The sequence below is a fragment of the Lagenorhynchus albirostris genome, chromosome 2 (genome assembly GCF_949774975.1).
Source record: "Lagenorhynchus albirostris chromosome 2, mLagAlb1.1, whole genome shotgun sequence".
NCBI lineage: Eukaryota > Metazoa > Chordata > Mammalia > Artiodactyla > Delphinidae > Lagenorhynchus > Lagenorhynchus albirostris.
Window position 1 is genome coordinate 161,887,437 of NC_083096.1, and position 19,870 is coordinate 161,907,306.

Below are 19,870 nucleotides of genomic sequence, written 5' to 3' on the forward strand. Positions count from 1 at the left end.
TGGACTAGAAGATAACAAGGTAGGGGAAAAAAGTACAAGGGAAACTGCTTTGCTCCAGGTAGTAACCCGTGTCTACCAGATAGTTTTATAGAGCTAGAATAAATTGATGTCGAAAACCCAGAATTTAGGTTGGAAAGCTGAGATTCGTTTTAGTGAGGGCAAAGTTGAGATGTTTCTTCATTATCATTGGGTTATGGGTTATAAATAGAAAAGGTAAACCTTTATTGTCAAGGAGAGAGCAAATGTTTTGTACTTTCTGGTTTTTTATTCTGTTCCTCTGAGAAATTCAGCTCTTTTATGCTCAAAAGCATTCTTTTATGCTCAAAAGCAGTGTACTATCTCAGACTTCTGAGTTTCTTGTTTGACTAGTAGCAGCTGAAGTGAAAACATAATTAGAAGAAATAAGAGGGACATTTTAGTGAGTGAAGCTGATAACCAGAAGGAAGAATGATGGGATTCTAGTGGAAATTTACTTTGTAACAAGTCACTAATGCTTTGATCTTGTGCAAAACTGTACTGTGTTTTGCTTGAAAGGGTAGTTTGCATTTCTTTGGTTGAAGCTAATTTAAGGCTAGTGATGCCTGCATTTTTATGAGGTGTGGAATGTTTTGTGAAGTCACTTTAATGGCATTACTAAGTATTCTTAAGATTAACTGAGGTGAGGAGATTTTTATTTCCCTTCCAGTAATGGGGGAATAGCTGCTCTGTCTTTCCAAAATCTTGGAACAGGTTAATGTTGTGGTTGGGAAGTTTTTTTGTTTTTGGTTTGTTTTAGTTTTTTCTTTGTGATGTTGAAAGTATTTTAGTTAAACAGAATCTCTGTGTATGAAGGAGGTGAATTTTGCCTCTAGTGTTCCATAGCTGGGGTCTGAGTTCATGCCACAGCTTGAGTAACTTTGTAGGGCCCCTTAGTATACATGTAGGCAGAAGTAGCCTTTTAGTAGTTGTAGGTACTTTCTTTTTCAGTAAGAATCTTCTTAGCAGTTAGGTCTAGTATGAATTCTCCCCCCCCCTTAAAAATCTTGGCATAGATTAAGTGAATAATTCTAGATATTTAAGCTGAGCCTCTATTGTGATGGGTTGATCTGTAGCCCCCCTTGCATTAGGCCTCTTTGTGACTTTTACCAAACATATAGTAGTGCTCTGACCACAATCTGTGGAGTCAGAACACTGTGATTAAAGACCTTCAGGGCACGTGAGCATCTTCAGTACCCTTGTCTAAAAGAAAGTGTTGACTGCTGTACTTTCATCCTTTATGAATTCTTTAAAAGCATCTATTATTTTTAATTTGCAGCAGCTCTTGCCAGGTAAAAAGTTTTGGGAAACAGATGAATCCAGCAAAGATGGACCAAAAGGAATATTCCTGGGTGATCAATGGCGAGACAGTGCCTGGGGAACATCAGGTAATCTAGATCTAGCATCTGTACTGTGATTTATGCCTGTCTTAGAGCTCCTTTCCTCAGCAATTGGCAAGTTGTGAATTTTACATCAGTGACAAGCATGTCAAGCAATGTCCTGTCCTGTGGTATAATTGCCATGAGGGAGCTTATATGATGTAATTTATTAAAACATAATTAACACAAAATCAGGTCTTCAATATTTTACTGAAGTGCTAGCCACAGGGGAATGGTCTTATTTGAAATGACCGTAATTTCAGCTACAACTTCTTGTTCTGTACTGCTGTCAGCATACTTGGAATTAGAAAATCCATGCCTGCCATTTGAAGTTCATGTTTCTTTCTCCTCCCTTTGCCCCTGTGTACTGTGTATGGGGTGATCTATCTATAAATGTGGTTTGGGCCAAATAAGTCACTGGGTATGGACACTCTTCTGACTGACTACCCCTGAAGAAAGGGATGGGGAGAACTTGTAGAGGCAGACATACCGACAGCAGAAAGAAATGACAGTTGATAGGGAGGAAGGAGACAGAAAATTCAAAAGCTGATGTGCTGTGTTATAGCAATATAAGAATGGAACCTCAGATGACAGTGGTCATCAGAAAAGATCAAATTATGTTTTTTTAAAAAGGGTAGTAAGATCACATTTTGTTTCAGTAACATTACCAATAAAATATATTAAAAAGAAATTCTGCTACTTGAAAGGGGTAAACATTAATTTATCCACTTAGCTAGATAAACCAGTTATGTGAACTGCTGTATTGCTCTGCTATCCTGGATATATGAGGGGTGTGTTCCGTTTCCTTAGCTTATGTAGTATATTATACTTAGGGAAAACACAATAGGAGGTTTTGGCTCAACTGACCATGGCAGGTTTCCTGATACCCAGTCATTGGTTTATCCATGAGACATCACTCATAATTTGTTTGAGCCTCTGGCTGCACTGTATCATGCTTGTGTATCTTTTTTGTAGATCATTCAGTTTCCCAGCCAATCATGGTGCAGAGAAGACCTGGTCAGAGTTTCCATGTGAACAGTGAGGTCAATTCTGTACTGTCCCCACGGTCGGAGAGTGGGGGACTAGGCGTTAGCATGGTGGAGTATGTGTTGAGCTCATCCCCGGGCGATTCCTGTCTAAGAAAAGGAGGATTTGTAAGTTGGCTTGAGGAACTTGTTCCTATCTCTCTCTCTCTCTCTCTCTCTCTCTCTCTTTCCCCTTTCCCCTAAAGCAAAACATGCCTGTTTAGTTTCCTTAGATACTCACAGCACTAAGTGCAGGGTTTTAAAAAACGCTTTTATTGCAATTAGATTTCAGTGAACACAGCAGGAGATGTAAACTAAACTTTTTAAAAATAGAGAAATGATGTTTTTTTGGGACTCATTGATAGTAATGTGAGGTAAGGACTTAAATCTAGATCGCAGTTCATTGGCCTACCAGAAAACACCATTTTTAGTTTAAAACAAACAAACAAAAATAAAAAGAGAAGGAATTAACACAAAGCTGAAGGCAGGTGTCAGTAGGGAATAGATCTGAGAGAGTGATTTGCCAATACCCTAGGATCCTTAAAATGGATCAGATATGTTGGGTCATTCTTGTTTTTGCTAGCTAGGCTTTAACTATGGAATGATCTTTGGCCCTCTTTGAGTAGCTTTGCTTCTCCTACCCAGGCTATCAGGAAATTCGAAGTTCTGTTAATTCTGTATTTCAGTTTTTTTCAGATTCATCACCATTGACGTCTCTGATGCTAAATTGTAGCTAGAGCAGCTTCTCTGTCTACAGCCTCTTCCCTTTTGAAGTCTTAAAGCAGTCTTCCTCAAGCATCTTTGATAGCCTTTCTCAAAACTAGTTCTTTCTTATACCATTGACTTTCTAGATCTAGAAGTCTTAAGATGTATTTCTGTTTGAGTCTTCCTCATTTTGTTTTCTGTGACTGGTTTTATATTCCAAGTCACAGCTAGGAAGGCCATGAAAGGCACCCTGAATCTTTCTTCCTTCCTTTTCTCCCGACTCAACTTGTTTTGTACCTTTTCAAAGCACTTTCTCCCTGAAGTCTTTCTGGGCTAATACTACTGGTTGGCAATCATTTTAAGAGACCTTCTTTCCCCCAAATCATAATAATAACTTTGCCTTTACAACTATCTTACATTCTTTTATCTTGATAGCATTTGTTGTCAGTGTTTTTACTGTTAGACATTTGTTGTTAGGTATCAGAGGCTTGGTCCTATTTTCCCAGTTCCACTTGAAACTTCTCTAGAGTCACAGTAGTACATTTTTGGTGCAGCTTTCTCAAGTGTCAAGTTCAATTCTTTAATACGTTAGTGGACATGAAATGAATGATTGTTGACTTGCTTGGCGGGAAGATAACAGGTGGCATCCAAGGTAACCAGAATTCCCATGGAGTTAGCTTTATTCTAGGCACGTCAAAGATGATGGATGCTTCAGCTGACGTTGACATTTGACACGTGGCCGGAGCTTTTGATTCCACCAAAAAAATGGGGGGTGGGGGGTGCGAAATGAACTTATAAGAGGCTGGTTTGGATTTCTCCCAGCTCCACAGCTAGAAATTTGGTTTGAGGAATTTAGCCAGAACAGGATCGTTCATTTGTATAATTACCTTCAGGAAGATCAAGGGACTAAACTGGGGCTTTTGTCTGAGTCTTGCATTGTAGCTGTTCCAAAGCTGACCTGATTACTTCTGGGTCTTTTGACCCTGCAGCGGCATAGGTCAGGTTTAGTGGCTTGTAGATCAGATTGGAAAAGACTTCTTGTATTTGAACCTTCCCAGGAGGCTACTTGGGAAGAACAAGATCTACCCTTTGGATGTGAGGAATGGGATCAGGCAAAATGATCATTTGCCTGTTGTCTCATGGGAAGGATGGTGTTACTTCTTCTCTTCTTTCAGCTTATCCCCAGCTCACCTCTTTTTCTTACCTCACACTTCCCTCATCTCAAGAGTGCAGATTCCTCAGAGGAAGTGCTGCCTTCCAACTTCTGCCTATAACTTTTATTTATTTACTGTAGGAGAAAAGTTAGTGTCATGCATAGGTAGGTCATTACTGTGGTGAACTGGAACCTGTATGACTCTTGCCATGAATTCTCTATAATGTGTGACCAGCTTCTAAGTCTTGGGCATTAGCCACCCAGGCATGTGCCTGGGTTACTGTGAAGTTTGTAGGAAGAAGAAAAATAATTAGAATTAGGAGAAAGGTAAAACACTGGGGCTGACTTATTATTTTTTTTCCTGTTTCTGTCTTTTTAAACAATTATTTCATTAATCTGTAACGAGGCTGTATCATTTGTATTCAGTATCTTATTTGATTTTGTAAAGGTGGCTTCTATCCTTAATTGTCTTGAGAGATTGGTGATTTTTAGTATTGTCACCAGAGGAAGTTGGAAGAACTCAGGATAGAGGAACTCAGGATAGAGGTCAGAAAACTGAACTCTCTAAAAAGCATCTGCGTTACTGAGCTGCTGAGGTTTGCATAACGATAAATGAAAATTCTCCAAATCTGTGTTCCAACTTTTCAGAAGGAAGGTCGTGGGTAATGAAATAGTATCCTATTATGCTGTATTTTGACTTGAGTTGCACCTAAATGGTGATACAGGAAGACTGATTAGTGACGTCAGTCCATCATATTGGCACGTGTAAACTTTTGGTGGATGGAGAACTGAGGATCAATGAACTGCTTTATGAGCTTTTTGGTTGTATCCTGCTGATCTTATGGGAAGAGGTGGGCCTTTTTTTTTTTTTTTTTTAAATATAGTTTGTCATTCAGAGTGCTGAGTTCAGAGGCCAAGGAAGACAGAATATCTGCTTCTTGTAGATAATTGTTCTAAAGAGTAGTAATTGATGGTTTATGGATCAGAGCACTCAGATGTTTTTCTTTTTGGGGTGGCTGTATCAACATTACCTCCAATAAGCCCTGGAGAAGCCGCATTTTAATCCCCTGAGAGCTAAAAAAACATCATCGCTGATGGCATAATGAATGTAGACTTCAAATCAAGTACTAAGGGGCTATTCTCAGATACTGACAACAGATAAGCCAGACTCTGATTAACTTCTCAGTTAAAGGGGTTTAGAACTAAAGTAATTACTCATTTGCAGTGGTTTTCCATTTTCAATAAGGTTGTTTTACGGTTAAAGCTTGAATGAAGGTATTTAACTCTGTCTAGCTTTCCTGAGCCTTTCGTAAGTTCATTTTGAGTGTACAAATGGACTCAGCTTAGTTGTTTTGGCTTCTGAGATAAGAGTACTTGCAGGCTGTTGAAAAGAATCTGACAGCAATGTTTTGTTCTCAGCACCCACTGTAAAGTTTTGATAGTATTCTGAGTATGAATCAGAAACTTCAGGGTAGCAGTTTTCAGAATAATGGGAAAACTCAGAATACCAGTTAAGTCAGAGTCAAGTCTTTTAATTTATTTCCTTTTTATATCCTTTATTTTACTGATTCGTGGAAAAAGACAGGTCCCCTTACCCATCCCCCCAAACACCCCAAAACAAAACAAAGCATGGTTCTGGGTGGTTACACAATCATATGTAACTACTATATTTTGAGGCCACTGGGTGAAATTACCCATCCAAGGACCCTGCTATTGGTCTTTTGAAATACCAGCTGATGATCACATAGATTGAAGCCTAGCCAGTCAGAAAAGTGGATCGTCATTTCTACCTTTCTGGTTTATGGTTCCTAGGTAAATGAGAAGACCACTGTAAACTTCAGTTAGGGTCAAGGCCACCCTAAATTTGCAGAAGAAAGACTTTTAGAAAAAAATATCTTGGGAAGACCTTTCTGCTTATTTGTAGAGACTGGCTGCCTTCTGACCTAGAGGATGCTTGCACACTCATGGCAATTCACTTAGGTCACAAAATTGATGACTTGCTTTTCTAGCCTCCACTGCATTTGTTTCAGGCAGCCAGTGCCACTTTAATTGATTTTTGTTTAAAAACTTTGTGGAGTGTAATGCAGGGGTTTGAGTCTCAACTGGACCTTAATTTCCTCATTTGCACAAAGTCTAATTCATATGGCTATGTAATATATATGAAAATGCTTTGTAAGCCTTATAAAATCTTGCTCCACAAAGTCCTTGGGCCAGTAAAATTATCAGCACCTGGGAGCTTATTAGAAATGCAGACTCTCAGATTCTACTCCAGACTTTATTGAATCAAAGTCTGCATTTTGACAAGACCCACAGGTGATTTGTATAAAATTAAAGTTAGATTAAATACTGCTCTATAATTTTCTTGGAAGATTACAGATCAAATTCAGAAACTTTTATCTCAGGTTGGAGCCCCTTCAGATTTGAGCTTCCTTTGAACAAGAAATCTGTGTGCTCTGCTTGGCGATGTCAAGCTTTTAGACACTGACTAAATAAAAAGTTAAAAAAGCACAACTTTCAGAAAACCTTTTTTGGTTTTCGTCTCTTTTTCCTCCTGGATATGGTGGGTACCACAGCAGAGGGGAACACTCTTCTTACCTTTTTGCATACCAGGAATTGGGTGATCATATACACAATGCCTGGTATATTCCACATTCCACTGTTTCTAAAGCGCACACCTCCCCACTTTTGTTCATTTTGAAATTGGGATGCGTTAAATGATATAGTTTAATTGCCAGTGTTTCCTTTTTAGCAACACATAAAATGATGGTATGTCTTATAAATTGATGGTGTCTCAGATTTGATGAAATGTAATAATTGGTGGTGGCTTGATTCTGTACAGATATTTTAGAAAAGTCAATGGGACAGAGGGTTTAATAATTAAAGCCATAGTCTTTCCAGGGGGGAAAACATAAGCTATCCAGCAAATTTGAAGCTTTAGGGGGAGTGAAGGTGAAGGTGGGTGTGTCTGAGAAAGGCAGTGGGAAAAATGTGAAAATTAGACAAAATATTTAAAATAATCTTTTAAAAGGAATTGCACATTCATGAATTGCCTTATTTAATACCTGAAACAACAACCCTTTGAGGCTGATGTTGTCCCTATGAATTTATAGATGAGGAAAATGAGGGTTAGAAGGGAAGTGGTGGGACCTGAATTCAAACTTTGTTCTAATTTCAGTTCTTAGCTATATTGCTTTTTACTAAGGTATATGCTACTTTGGTTTGTTTATTCGTTTCTCACAATACGATTATATTTAATATGTTAATTTAAAAGTAATTCACATGACTAGTAATTTCAAACTTTTACTCATTTTTTTTTAATATTTGAAATTTTTTACTAGTGGAGCTACTGAGCTGCTGAACTTCAAAGAAAATTGACATTTTGGTGTTTTGGGGGCATTTTGTGAAAAACTGAGAAGTGTACGCAGGAGAAACCAATATTTTAGTTAATGTTATGGCTTTAGGACTTGAGTGTCAAGCAAATACACAAAAATACTGTTTTAGAAAAAAAGGGAAGAAAATTACTAATCTCATTGAATGTGACTTCTGCCATGTGGAGCTTTGTGGTGGGATCTCTGCACAGGAAAAATTAAGTTCTCATTTCTCTGACTTCATTCAGAAAATAGGTATTCCCTGAAATATTCCCCCTGTTATGTGAGGCTTTTGAGGAAGCTGAGCCATGGCTGGGTGGACTGTGATCCGCGCTGTACCTGGTTCTTCTTTCTGTCTGCTCTTCTCTCGGTTCTTTGATATCTAGCAACAGAACATATTGTTCCATCTCTGTGTAGATCTGGGATCTGATCTCTCAAGAACCCTCCTTGGCCCTACTCTAGAGATTTTGATTGGGCTTGGCCTCTTTGCATTTTGAGCACTCTCTGAGGCCTGAATTTGGGTTACAGTTCTGGATTGTAATTTATCTAAAGGGAGCCTACAACAAAAGGATGCTATTAATCCTTCTTTGTTTTTTTATTTCATTTATTCAATAGACTTTTTTAATATTAATATGTGCTAGGTAATATGTGACAAAAAAGCAAAACATAACCCCTTGCCTTTAGGATACTTATTTGGACTTAATTGTAGTGGTTCTCAATTGTGAGTGCTTATTGGAAGAGAAACTTTTAAAAACATTTGTGGGAGCTTCTACAGACCAGTTAAATCAGAATCTCTGGGAGAAAGCCCAGACACTTGCAAAGTTTTAAAAAGATTGTGATGTTCAACACTAACAATAGAGCCACTCTGCATTGTGAAAATGACAGTGTCTCTGGGAGGGCCAGATGGGCTCTACCCTTTTCTTTGAGTTAAACCACTTAATTGGGAGCATTGAAGATTTTTAATCTTAAAATCACAGATAATGTTATATAAGAAATATTATCCCAGTGCATAGTTTTTACTAGTATCATATTTATATAAAATGGTTTATACTTTATAATAAACTTTTGCATATGCATCATTTCATTGATGTTTACAACTACTCTGTTTTAAACAAAATGATCCCTGTTTTATAGAAAAGGAAACTAAGACTCAGGTTTAATGACCTGTCCAAAGTCCAGTAAATGTTAGCAGTTGAGATAGAGTATAGGTTCTATGCAATCTGGGTTAGTATTTTCCTAAAGGAATACTTTATCTTACACATTAAAAAAACTTTAAAATCCCATAAAACATACCAGCCCATTTATACCCTTATTCTTCTCTCTCTAGGGTCCCCAGATTTCTAAGAGACCATTTTTATGATCCTGAACCCTGTATTCTGTATTCTCTTTTAATAACAGACTTTTGACAGAATAGCTTCCTACTTGTGTTCTTGGTGTCATTCAGAAATCAGACTTCATGTCAACTATTTTAATTTAGGGCTTTTGTTGATTTACTGAACTTGTTAAAACTTGTTAAAACCATGTACAGAAACGTGTACAAGTCATAAACGTTTATCTTCATGAATTTCTATCAAATGGAAACACCCACTGTAACCCATCCAGATCAAGTATGGAAGCCTTCCTTGGGTCCCTCACCGTCAAATAGGAGGAACCTACTGTTCTGCTGAGGCATTACTAGCCTAGTCAGAGTAGAAAACCAGGTAGCTATATTTTATATAAGTGGACTGTATAACATTGGCAAAAACCAACCCATCCCAGGGATATCTTTGAAAATCTGCCCTTGGTAGTAAAATTGAGAATGTAAGTATGAGTGACTAAGTGTTCAGGCCAGAGCCGTTGGCTGTTACAGAAGGGAAGCAGCTTCTCAGCAAGCCCTTGTGAAGGGTCAGTGGGGAAAGATCATGAAGAACATTGATTTGGTGAGTGAGTCTCTTCTGGACCCAGATTTCTTGCTTGTTGGTGAAACTTGCTATTGCTGCTTTATCAAATTTCCTTCCCATTTTTGCCTGTAGACCTTTTTTTTTTTTTTTTTTGTGGTACGTGGGCCTCTCACTGTTGTGACCTCTCCCGTTGCGGAGCACAGGCTCTGGACACGCAGGCTCAATGGCCATGGCTCACGGGCCCAGCCGCTCCGCAGCATGTGGGATCCTCCCGGACCGGGGCACGAACCCGTGTCCCCTGCATCGGCAGGCAGACTCTCAACCACTGCGCCACCAGGGAAGCCCTGCCTGTAGGCCTTTTGAACTCCTTATGAGAAATTGGAGCTGAACTGCTCCTCCTGAGCCAGTGACTTGATTTGTAGATTTGTGGGAGATTACTTAAGTGTGTTGGTAGGATGGGATGATCCTTCTAATACTTTTTTTTATTATTGACATTAGTGGTGTCTAATTCAGGTACAGTTGTTTATCACCACCTCCTGGACTCTTACCTGATGATAAAGATAATGGGAGGATCCATATCAGTTCAGTTTTGCAGGATTTTTTTGGTCATTTCAGTTTTCTTTGTCATATTTTTTGAACTTCTGCCCAGCACAGTATTCAGTATTGGGGATATAAAAATGAGTACATAGCTTCTGTCAGTTTTACCTTTGTAGGAGGAGGGAGCTTTTATCTCTGGACATTTTGAAAGCTCTTTCTTTCTTTAGAATCCTGTCATATTCCCATATCTGGTTTGGGATCTCAATGTCATGCTTAATTGGCTGTCATTTACTCCTTTTGAACCAATAACAGTATAATACTTTGAAGATGTAGAAGTTATGTCTCATTTGCTGCCAAAACTATAGTTTACCATCTTGCTGCTACATAAAACTAAGTTTTATAAAACTATATCCTTTCTAATTCCCTTCTGGTATATGTTCCTTTATTCATACTGGCCATGAAATCTTTCTTTTTCTGTGTCACATTTGAACAGAGAATGATTTTGAAAGCAAAATGGGCTTTGAACTGGTAGTTGAAAGGTCTAAGATCGTCAGGGTCCCTGAGTCTGGTCTTTCTGGGCCAGAGATGGCTAAGAACTACTTTGAGAGCATCTTTTTATTTTGCATTTGCAGGCCTACCTACCCATTCATAACTGAGTGTCTGCTGCTTTAGCTTCCATTTGTGATTCCCCACCCCCCCACCCCCAAATGAAATTTGGTTGTGGTGACTGGAAATGCTGTGCAGTAGTTCTCATCATCTTCTGACTGGATCTTCCCTTTTACCAGGAACTTTCTTTTGGTCCAGGTCTATTTGTTTCTTCCTTAAACCAGAAGTCAGTGATGGGGACAAGCAAGATTACCTCTCTCTAGTTTTACAAAAGCAAAATTACTTAACCCTTGGATAAGGTTTTGCAAAGCTTTCTGTACCATGTCAAGTCACTATACCAAACCTTCTTTTCCTTCTGGAAATCAAGACATATTTGCTTTAAATGTCCATGTCTTAACTTAGAATATTGGTAAGAGGAGACAGACTTAATTTCCTTAAAAAACAGGACATCAGTATGCTTGGCACCACATCAGTTCTTTTAGGTCCAGTCTTTTAATCTTTGTAGTTTGAAGCACTTCAGAGATAAATTCTGTTGCATTAATGATTCAGCTTAACACGCTCTCATGTAGTCCCTGGTATGGGACAGGCAGTGGAAGGCAACTGGTAAGCACTTCTTAGAGTACTCTTTGTGAAAGAATTTTATAGTTATATTTAACATGTTTTGAAGGATTAAAAAAATCAAGTGTAGGATGTTTGGTGAATTATAGTTTTAGTAAACCATGAGATATTGGGTGGAACTGGGGTGGTGGTGGTGCAAATTAGCAGGGCATATATCCCAAGATGAAGTGTATAGAGTAATCGAATTGGAATGATGTTAGACCACACTTAGCTCAATATTCAGAAGTAAGGGAGGAGTTTACATCGGCAGTGGAAGTAGGAAATTCATTTTGTAGGCTTAGTACATTCCAACTATACTATTAGCTGCCATTCCTGGGGCTTATTAGGAGTTGAGCTACTCTATAGAGTTAGATTTGAGAGCACAGAAGTAGAACCAAGAGATATAAAGTTGTGGTTGGGCTTTGGGCAGAAAGGAAAAAAATGGGGTGGTGGGACACTGGGCATGATAAGACTGTCCCAATCTCTGTAACATAAATGTATGTCTGTCTCCCCCCATTTGGCAAGACTTTCTGCAGTGTTCCTGCCTCTGTGTTGTCTGTTAATTAGATTGTAATGTCTTGAAAGGTCATGGACACTCTCCTGTTCTAATTAGCATCTAGTGTAGCCTGGTGTCCACAGTGGTAGCCCACTATTGTTAGTTGATGATGATTAGTGAAGCTGAAGCTATTTTTTAAACAGGGCCCAAGGGATGCAGACAGTGATGAAAACGACAAAGGTGAAAAGAAGAACAAGGGTACGTTTGATGGAGATAAGCTAGGAGATTTGAAGGAGGAGGGTGATGTGATGGACAAGACCAATGGTTTACCAGTGCAGAATGGGATTGACGCAGACGTCAAAGATTTTAGGTTTGTATGTTTTACACTTCTGATTTTTGAATGGGGGTTATGGGTTTTTGTTTTCATTCAGTTTTATTTTGATTTTAGTTTTCTTTTTCCCTCCCCATGTGTCCTTTTAAATTATTGGGTCTAGTGTAGGCCATACCACAAAGATTGTAAATTAACTGGTAAGATGGAACTTTCTAAGATTTGTCCATGCCTGATGTTTTGCCAAAACAATAGACTTCCCATTTGTATAGAGCTCTGTAATTTGCAGGATGATTTCATAAAGATCATTTCAGTGATTCTCAAATATCAAAATCACCTTGGATGGGTGCCTGGGGATTTCTCCCAAATCACTGTCTTGGGAGAAATCTTGGTTACTAATGGAAGTGTGTCATATGGCTCTGGCATGTTAGAGTGGAAGGAAAAACAGTTGAGAACTTAAGCATTCTTTTACTTGAGACTCATAAGCTCCCTTTGAGGTAGGCAGGTTAGGTATCATTTTCTTCATTTTGAAGAACCAGAGATGCAGCTCAAGTGACTTGTTCTTAATCATATCCCTTCCATGGAGGCCTCTCATTCCATCTCTGGTGGTAATTGATTTGCAGGTTTTACCCTATAATTTTAATATGCACAGTAATAAAACGATACTGTGTTTATTCTTCATTTATGTAGCTAAACTTTAGTGATGGTATATGATTTTTTAAAATTTAAAAATCCTTAGTCACTCATGTATAGTTAAGAGAATTTAATTTTTAGTAATGTAATTGTAGTCTAAAACTAATGTGTGTGTACCTACACCCACACCCACCCGCCCACCCACCCCTTATCCTAATAATCTACAGAGTCAAATTAAAATATATTTCGGGTCATTGTAGAACAGCGTTCAATTGTTTAGTCTTCCTAACCTAACTTTTGTATCTTGTGAGTGTAAAGAATTACAGTCTTTGGAAGAAATTTGAGACACAGAGAAATAAACATTTATCTAAGGTCTTTCGGATGAGTTTGGGTAGCCTCTCCATCCTGAGTCTCAAGCAGCCTGTGGCATTGTTTTATGGTATTTGACTCCGGGACAGGTGGTAGTGGTGGGGTTTGTGTGTCTGTCAAGGAACACGACAAGAGCTTTCATTTGTACCAGCGATAAGATTTCTTTTAGGCTTAGAATGTAGTCACAGGCTATACTCCCTGACTAGAATATAATATTATTCTATATTAGTCTGAATTGGAATAATATAGTCCTGTAATCTTTTTACATAGGGTGATCATGTGTCCTGAATTACCCAGGACAGTATTTGTTTATACCTGTGTCCCAGGATATTTCTTAACACTGCCCTTTTTTTTGCTCTTAGGAGTGTCCTGGTTTGGATGATAAATTACATCCTCATATTACTTTTAATTCTTAGAGTTGTCTCCTTAGCAGGGGCTTATCCTAGATATGAATTTATTTTGTATTATTTTGTAATGGTCTGCTTCTGGTTTCTTAGAAGGGGAAAAGGGGAGACAGTTTTATCAGTGGCCAGTGGTACCCAGGAAATACACACACAAAATTTTCACCTATTAAAAAATATTTTTTTGAAATAGAATTATTCTCAGATGTGGAATTTCCCCTTGGAAACTACTTTGTCCATTGACTCTGTTTAAAGAGTAGACGTTGCTTTTGGGGGGCATACTTTACTACCTGTATTTTGGGATCTCTGTTTTCATGGATGCCACAGGCAGTGATTTTTTCCCCAGTTCATCCAGTGTTCCTCAAATCTGGGCCCCTTGGTTAAAGGGATTGTAAATTAATAGCAGTTAATGTAAATTTAAGGGGTGGGTTGTGGTGGAGAGGCAAGCAATAGAAGAGTCATTTTATAGGATAGACCATATAAGCACCAGAAGGGTCTCCAGTCATTTTATAGAAATAGTTTTAAATACTATTGGTAATGAGCTGTGTCAAGCACGTTGTCCTTAAACTTAGGTTGCTGTAGTGTCCCTCCCCACTCAAAATAAGGTTTAATGCCCTTTACTTTCTCTGTTTAGCCGTACCCCTGGTAATTGCCAGAACTCTGCTAATGAAGTGGATCTTCTGGGTCCAAACCAGAATGGTTCTGAGGGTTTAGCCCAGCTGACCAGCACCAATGGTGCCAAGCCTGTGGAGGATTTCTCCAACATGGAGTCCCAGAGTGTCCCCTTGGACCCCATGGAACATGTGGGCATGGAGCCTCTTCAGTTTGATTATTCAGGCACGCAGGTACCTGTGGACTCAGCAGCAGCAACTGTGGGACTTTTTGACTACAATTCTCAACAACAGGTACTGTGTGTGTCTCTGTCACTCTCTCTGCTCTCCCTGCAGCCAGCACATTATTCAAGTAACTGAGAATCGGGTAATGGGAGGAGGGTGGCATTATTTTAGGCCTTCAATAGCCAGTCCTTATTAACCCAACAGTGATGTGGATTACAAAGCCTCTGCATCTTCCCCTCCAGAAGCTTATTCCCATGTTGAGGTTTATTGGCAAGAGACCACCCTGCTCTGTGTACTTCCTTTGGCTCCTCTCTTTCTTCAGGGCCTGGGGAGGGGATGTGGTGGTGTTACCTCTTGTAACACAATCCTCTTGAATGTTAAATTAATTCACTGAAGATTAATGTGATTGTACTGCTGTTGGTTTTTGTTTTTAAAATAGTAAACTCTGTTGTCTGCCACTGTCAGGAGTCCAGTGCCAGATGTCTTATTAGTCCTGTCTTTTAATTAAGTGAGTTACTGCAGGTAACAGACATACCCGGTACCTTTCAAAAGAGTTAGAGTGTAATTAGGGGAAAAACGCAAATCATGCGACATAAAATCTGCAGTGAAATGACCTGGCTTTTCTTTTATTATTCATAAGTCTTTGGAATATATTGTATGTGTGCCTTCTGGTTTTGAAGGCATGGTATGACTAACTCTAGGGTTTACTGATTCTTTCGTTTAATTTTTTTTAAAGGAAAATTAGCTGTCTGAATTATAAAACGGGGGTAGGTAGCCTCCTGATATGTTAAGTACCACAGGTTCTCCTTTGTGGCTACAAGCAGTTTTATGGGCCATGAATTCTGATGCTCCTTAATTTTGGAATATAAATATAAACTTCTAGGTTTGAAAGGTTAAAATCTCATTTTGAAGTTTAGAAATTACATATCTATAATTTTTTTCTATGGGGAAAATTGGCTTATGGTCTTTGTAGATCAGTTGTACCATACTGTCCCTTTAGTTGTCATAAATGGCTGATTTTAAATGAATTTTGATTGATAGATGATTGGATAATAAAGTTAACCATGTGAAGTTTACAAAAACAAACCCCTTTAAGGGGTGATGTGATGTGCATAATCTGTGCTCATATCAGATGGATATATTAGGTTTAATTAACCAACTCTTTTTCCAGAGAGAAAGTGAACTAAAAGTGTACACTACTCTCCCCGTAGTTCCCAGTAGTTATGCTCACCTTTCCATAGGAATTTGACTTCCTGTGCTTTTTGTCTTCTTTTTAATGTTTTCTCACAATGAATCCTCAAAACAGCACTTTTAAGTGAAGCCAGAAATTACTTCAGACGCTGAGGAGATCATAGACTTCAAGATATTTTGTGTCACATCAGCAAACATAGGGACACACTGTTACTGTGTAGAATTCAACTTGTTCAGCTTAGAACATTAATGTGGTAATTTCTCTATCTAAATTGAGGTATGTTAAGTGCAGGCTGATTCTAATCAGGTTCCTTTAACCTAGTTATCTCAAGAAGTTTTATCTGAATTCTTTCTTTTACTCTGTCTCATTGGTCTGAACTTCCCCTAGCAACCCGTAGAACTCTAGTCGGCTTTGGTTCTTAGCTTCCATTCCCAATCTAACCTAATCTAACTCTTTGCTTGTTGCTGAAGAAGTGTTTATTTAAGAAGTGTTTGGGCTTCCCTGGTGGCGCAGTGGTTGAGAGTCCGCCTGCCGATGCAGGGGTCACGGGTTTGTGCCCCGGTCCGGGAAGATCCCACGTTCCACAGAGCGGCTGGGCCTGTGAGCCATGGCCACTGAGCCTGCACATCCGGAGCCTGTACTCTGCAATGGGAGAGGCCACAACGAGAGGCCCGCGTACCGCAAAAAAAAAAAAAAAAAAAAAGTGTTTGTCTCCAACCTCTTATGAATGAAAATCTGATTCTCTTTCATATAATTGTTCTTTACGTCATAATCAGAGCTGGGATTCTCTTTTGATTTATTGATCTTGGGTTTCAAAATAATTCTGTCAATTTTTGAGGAGCCTGGATAATTATTAGGACTTGAACAGAAATGTACTTTTGCATACCCACAAATAGTTAACACAATTAAATCAAAGACACCACCCACTCAGATTTATAAAACCTTGGGTGCCTTTACCATGTATCCCATTTCAGCAGTTTTTGGACATTAACGTCATTATTTTGCAAGTTAAACTATTTTTGGGTTCTGACTTCCCATGCATGTCTTGGTTGCTGCAGTATAGGGACATTGTTACACAGGTACACCATCATCATAGGATGTGATCATTGTTACTTTGTCCCATGGGCTCATAATTCTTGCTATTCTGAGTAGATGGCTGTACACATTCTTGTACTTGGCAGCCTAATAGCATGCCTGGGAACCGTTGGCCCAAGACTCTTCAAGACCCTTAACTTCCCAAAGGCTCCAGCATAAAAGCCAGTAGTAATTAAGAAGGAAGGATCCTTGCTCTACTGTAAATTGGTGTTTGTTCCTACACTTTATCCTTCTAATCTTTTTTACCCTTTTGCTTTTCGTTAACGTTTTATTCCCCTTTCTACTAATTAAAATGGTTCTCATTCTTCAAGGTCCAGTGCTGTTACCTTTCTTGATTTCCAAATCAAAAAGTTGTCATGTCTGTCTCCTTCGAACCCTGTAGTGTTTTGTGCTTCCCTTAAGAAAAGGAGTCATCGTGTTCTGCTTTGTGTTATGATTACATGTCCTCTGCTAGATTGTAATCTCCTTAGAGGGTAAGCTGGGGTCTTGATTCCTCTGTGTCCTCTGCTTTGCTTTAGTGGAACAAATTTCCAGGGAACCTTTTCCATACCCCTATTATATTATCTCAGAACATCCCCCGTATTTAATATACTTCCCAAAACTAAAATTGGAAACTAGCCTTCTAAGAGGTCTGGAGGCTACTCTTTGAGGCCTTGCATCTATTCTAATATGTGAGTCGTTTAGGTCTAGCCCAGTAGGTGTACCTCATAGACAAATAACTGGACCTGTTATCATATCCAGTAAATTTACCTCCTGAATCAGTATTTAACCTTTTTACTGTCAGAGCCCTCTTGCCATCTGATCAAAAGCCATAGTCCTCTCATCAGAAAAACATAATTCTTTTGACACTCTATTTTGTGGATAACTTCAGGGAGATCACAGATCTGTGGACTGCAGGTTATAACCTTCTGTTCGCATTTCTTGTTGTCACCTGTAGCCAAGCGTATCTTTCATGAATGGAACGGGCTCCCCCAACCCCATGGCTCTCAGTTTAGTTATTATGGCTCATTTGGTCATTTAAATAGTACAAGGAAATACTGCATGACAAGTGATGAGACCATTTATGCCCATGTCCTAGGGAGAGCATACTCTTAACCTGGGGAAGGAAGGACTTATGGAAGAGGTGGATCTTGAGCTGTGCCTTGCAAGACGTTTATACGAGGAGAAGAATGAAAATTCTAGTGGAGGAAATAGTAAACTAAAGGCTTAAAATTAGAAATGAACATATATGTGTTCAATAGATAATGTAGAAACAAACAGTCACCCTAGCTGGTAGTTGAGGTTGAAGAAAAGTGACTTGTGGGGTTGCATAGATAGTGTTGTGAGTCTTACCGACTGCTGTGCTGCCTTATGGTCATTAACAAGACATTTTTAAGAAGTAATGACTTAATTATCATGGTTTAGTTTTTCTGTGCTGAGTGTTAGCTTAGTAGCATTCTTTTGCCCATATTAGTCAGTTAACTGTTGACTGTTGTGTCCTTCCAGGAACTTTAGGTTTTGTCCATAGAGAACAGAGCTAGTGTTCATAGAGTGACTATCATACATGAAACAATTATGGAATGGTTGAGGAACTAAGTGCTAAATTGCTTGGTCGAGGATCCTGTCAGACCAGGGGAGGGCTCAATGAGGACCAAGTTTGCATAGACCTAACTTGAATGACACGTGGAATGTACGTATATTGCTGCAGTTAAGAGAACAGAGGTATGGAGATGGAAATGACAGTGGTGTGGTCATTGGTTGACAAGAGTAGAAGATACACGTAGAAGGTAAAAAGGAGATAGATGCATTTGGTTATTGAGTCCAGGTCACAGAGGCCTTGAGAGCCACGACTGAGTACAGACAATATTAATGATTGTGAGGATTGAACCAAAGGTCTCATGTGGCACATATTTTTCTGTACATTTTTATCATGGCTTTCTTAAACGGGCATCAGAGGATTTTTTTTTTTTTTTAAGTTTTGAGTTATTTGCTATAATTGGTAGGGTAGCTTTGTGCTTTTATGTTTGAAAATTGACAAAATAAATAATTCCTTCTTGTGTCCTGTTTCATTTCATTTGGTGTAATAAGTTGGTTTCATAAGACAATATCAGCTTATATTTAGACACATAATATAAAGCAGCCTGAAAAATACAGAAAAGGTAATTCTCATTTAATTTATTACAATCTAACTGTACTTAGGGATACTTTGGTTTTGGATAGTTAAATTACTTGTCTAGCCACTGTTAACCATAAACTTAACCTGAGATGTATTTAGAGCAGGGATTCCTTTTTTGGTGCCATGAACCCCTTAGCAGTTAGGTAAGATCTCAGACTGAATTCTTAGAATACTGTTTTAAAATGTATAGTGTAAGTAGGATTACAGAGAAAGGCAATTATATAAAAATAGCTATAACAATATTTGACAACAAATTTGACAGTAAATTTGGCAACAAATTGAACAGATTTGCTTCTTTATCATATGATGCATGAGATAGAGGTAGTTGTACTAGCCGTCATAATGAGCATAAGCAAGATTTTGAAATGTCTAACAATCATAAAGTAACATGAAAGTATATATGATTTCTGTTGGTGATTAAATCACAGATTTGTGGCTAAATTTAATGTGATTTGTTGCCTACAATAATAATTGAAGGACATGCTAAATTTCATGACAATAAAGATAACTTTATCTGCCCCAGGTACAAAGATCTGGGGTTAGGAACCCTTAATTTAGGGTAGTTTGAAATGCTCATTGATATCTCTTTCCTCATTTTCCCCTCATTGTCTTCTCTTTAATCCTGGAAAACAAAGTGAACAGCTCACATATACTGTGTTCATACCATTTTGTGTTTTGATGCTTGAGCAATATTCTTTATTTTAATAAATAGCTATGCAGTTATCTATATTTACCTAAGTATACTTTAGAAAAATATTACTAGGTTTCATTGTATTACAATCATATGTAACAGAAACCAAAGCCAAGATTGGTAATCAGGTGGGTTAATCTGGTTAATTGTTGATATTCTTTATTTAGGGTTCAGTTAATATAAAAATAACCCAATGATGTGGCATGTTTTACAAAATTGTGTACTGAAGTACTAAAGCTCTAACCTGTTAAGCATGAATTTTAAACAAAGAGACAGTACTCTGAAAGCCCTAGTCAGATGGGAGAGGAAATTGGCATGCATTGCTTTTTAAAGTGTGGTAGTGATTTAAATGTCATTCTTATGAGACCAGGTGTGTGCATAGTTTTAATATAGGTGTTTAAAATTCTTG

The 19,870-nt window shown here is 38.4% G+C and overlaps 1 protein-coding gene across 19 annotated transcripts in view; it reads left to right on the forward strand.

Moving 5' to 3' along the window:
- Positions 1–19,870, forward strand: part of PUM1 (pumilio RNA binding family member 1) — a 128,370-nt gene that overhangs the window by 53,051 nt on the left and 55,449 nt on the right. For 13 of the 19 annotated variants that reach the window (XM_060140776.1, XM_060140785.1, XM_060140778.1 and 10 more), the window contains 4 exons: positions 1,295–1,403; positions 2,370–2,548; positions 11,965–12,131; positions 14,127–14,397. The exons of 1 other annotated variant lie outside the window; for it this stretch is intronic. In XM_060140776.1, the coding sequence (XP_059996759.1) occupies positions 1,295–1,403; positions 2,370–2,548; positions 11,965–12,131; positions 14,127–14,397 (726 nt within the window). Of the gene's footprint in view, positions 1–1,294; positions 1,404–2,369; positions 2,549–11,964; positions 12,132–14,126; positions 14,398–19,870 lie in introns of those variants that run through there. 5 more of the 19 variants (XM_060140791.1, XM_060140789.1, XM_060140777.1 and 2 more) reach the window with 4 other exon arrangements.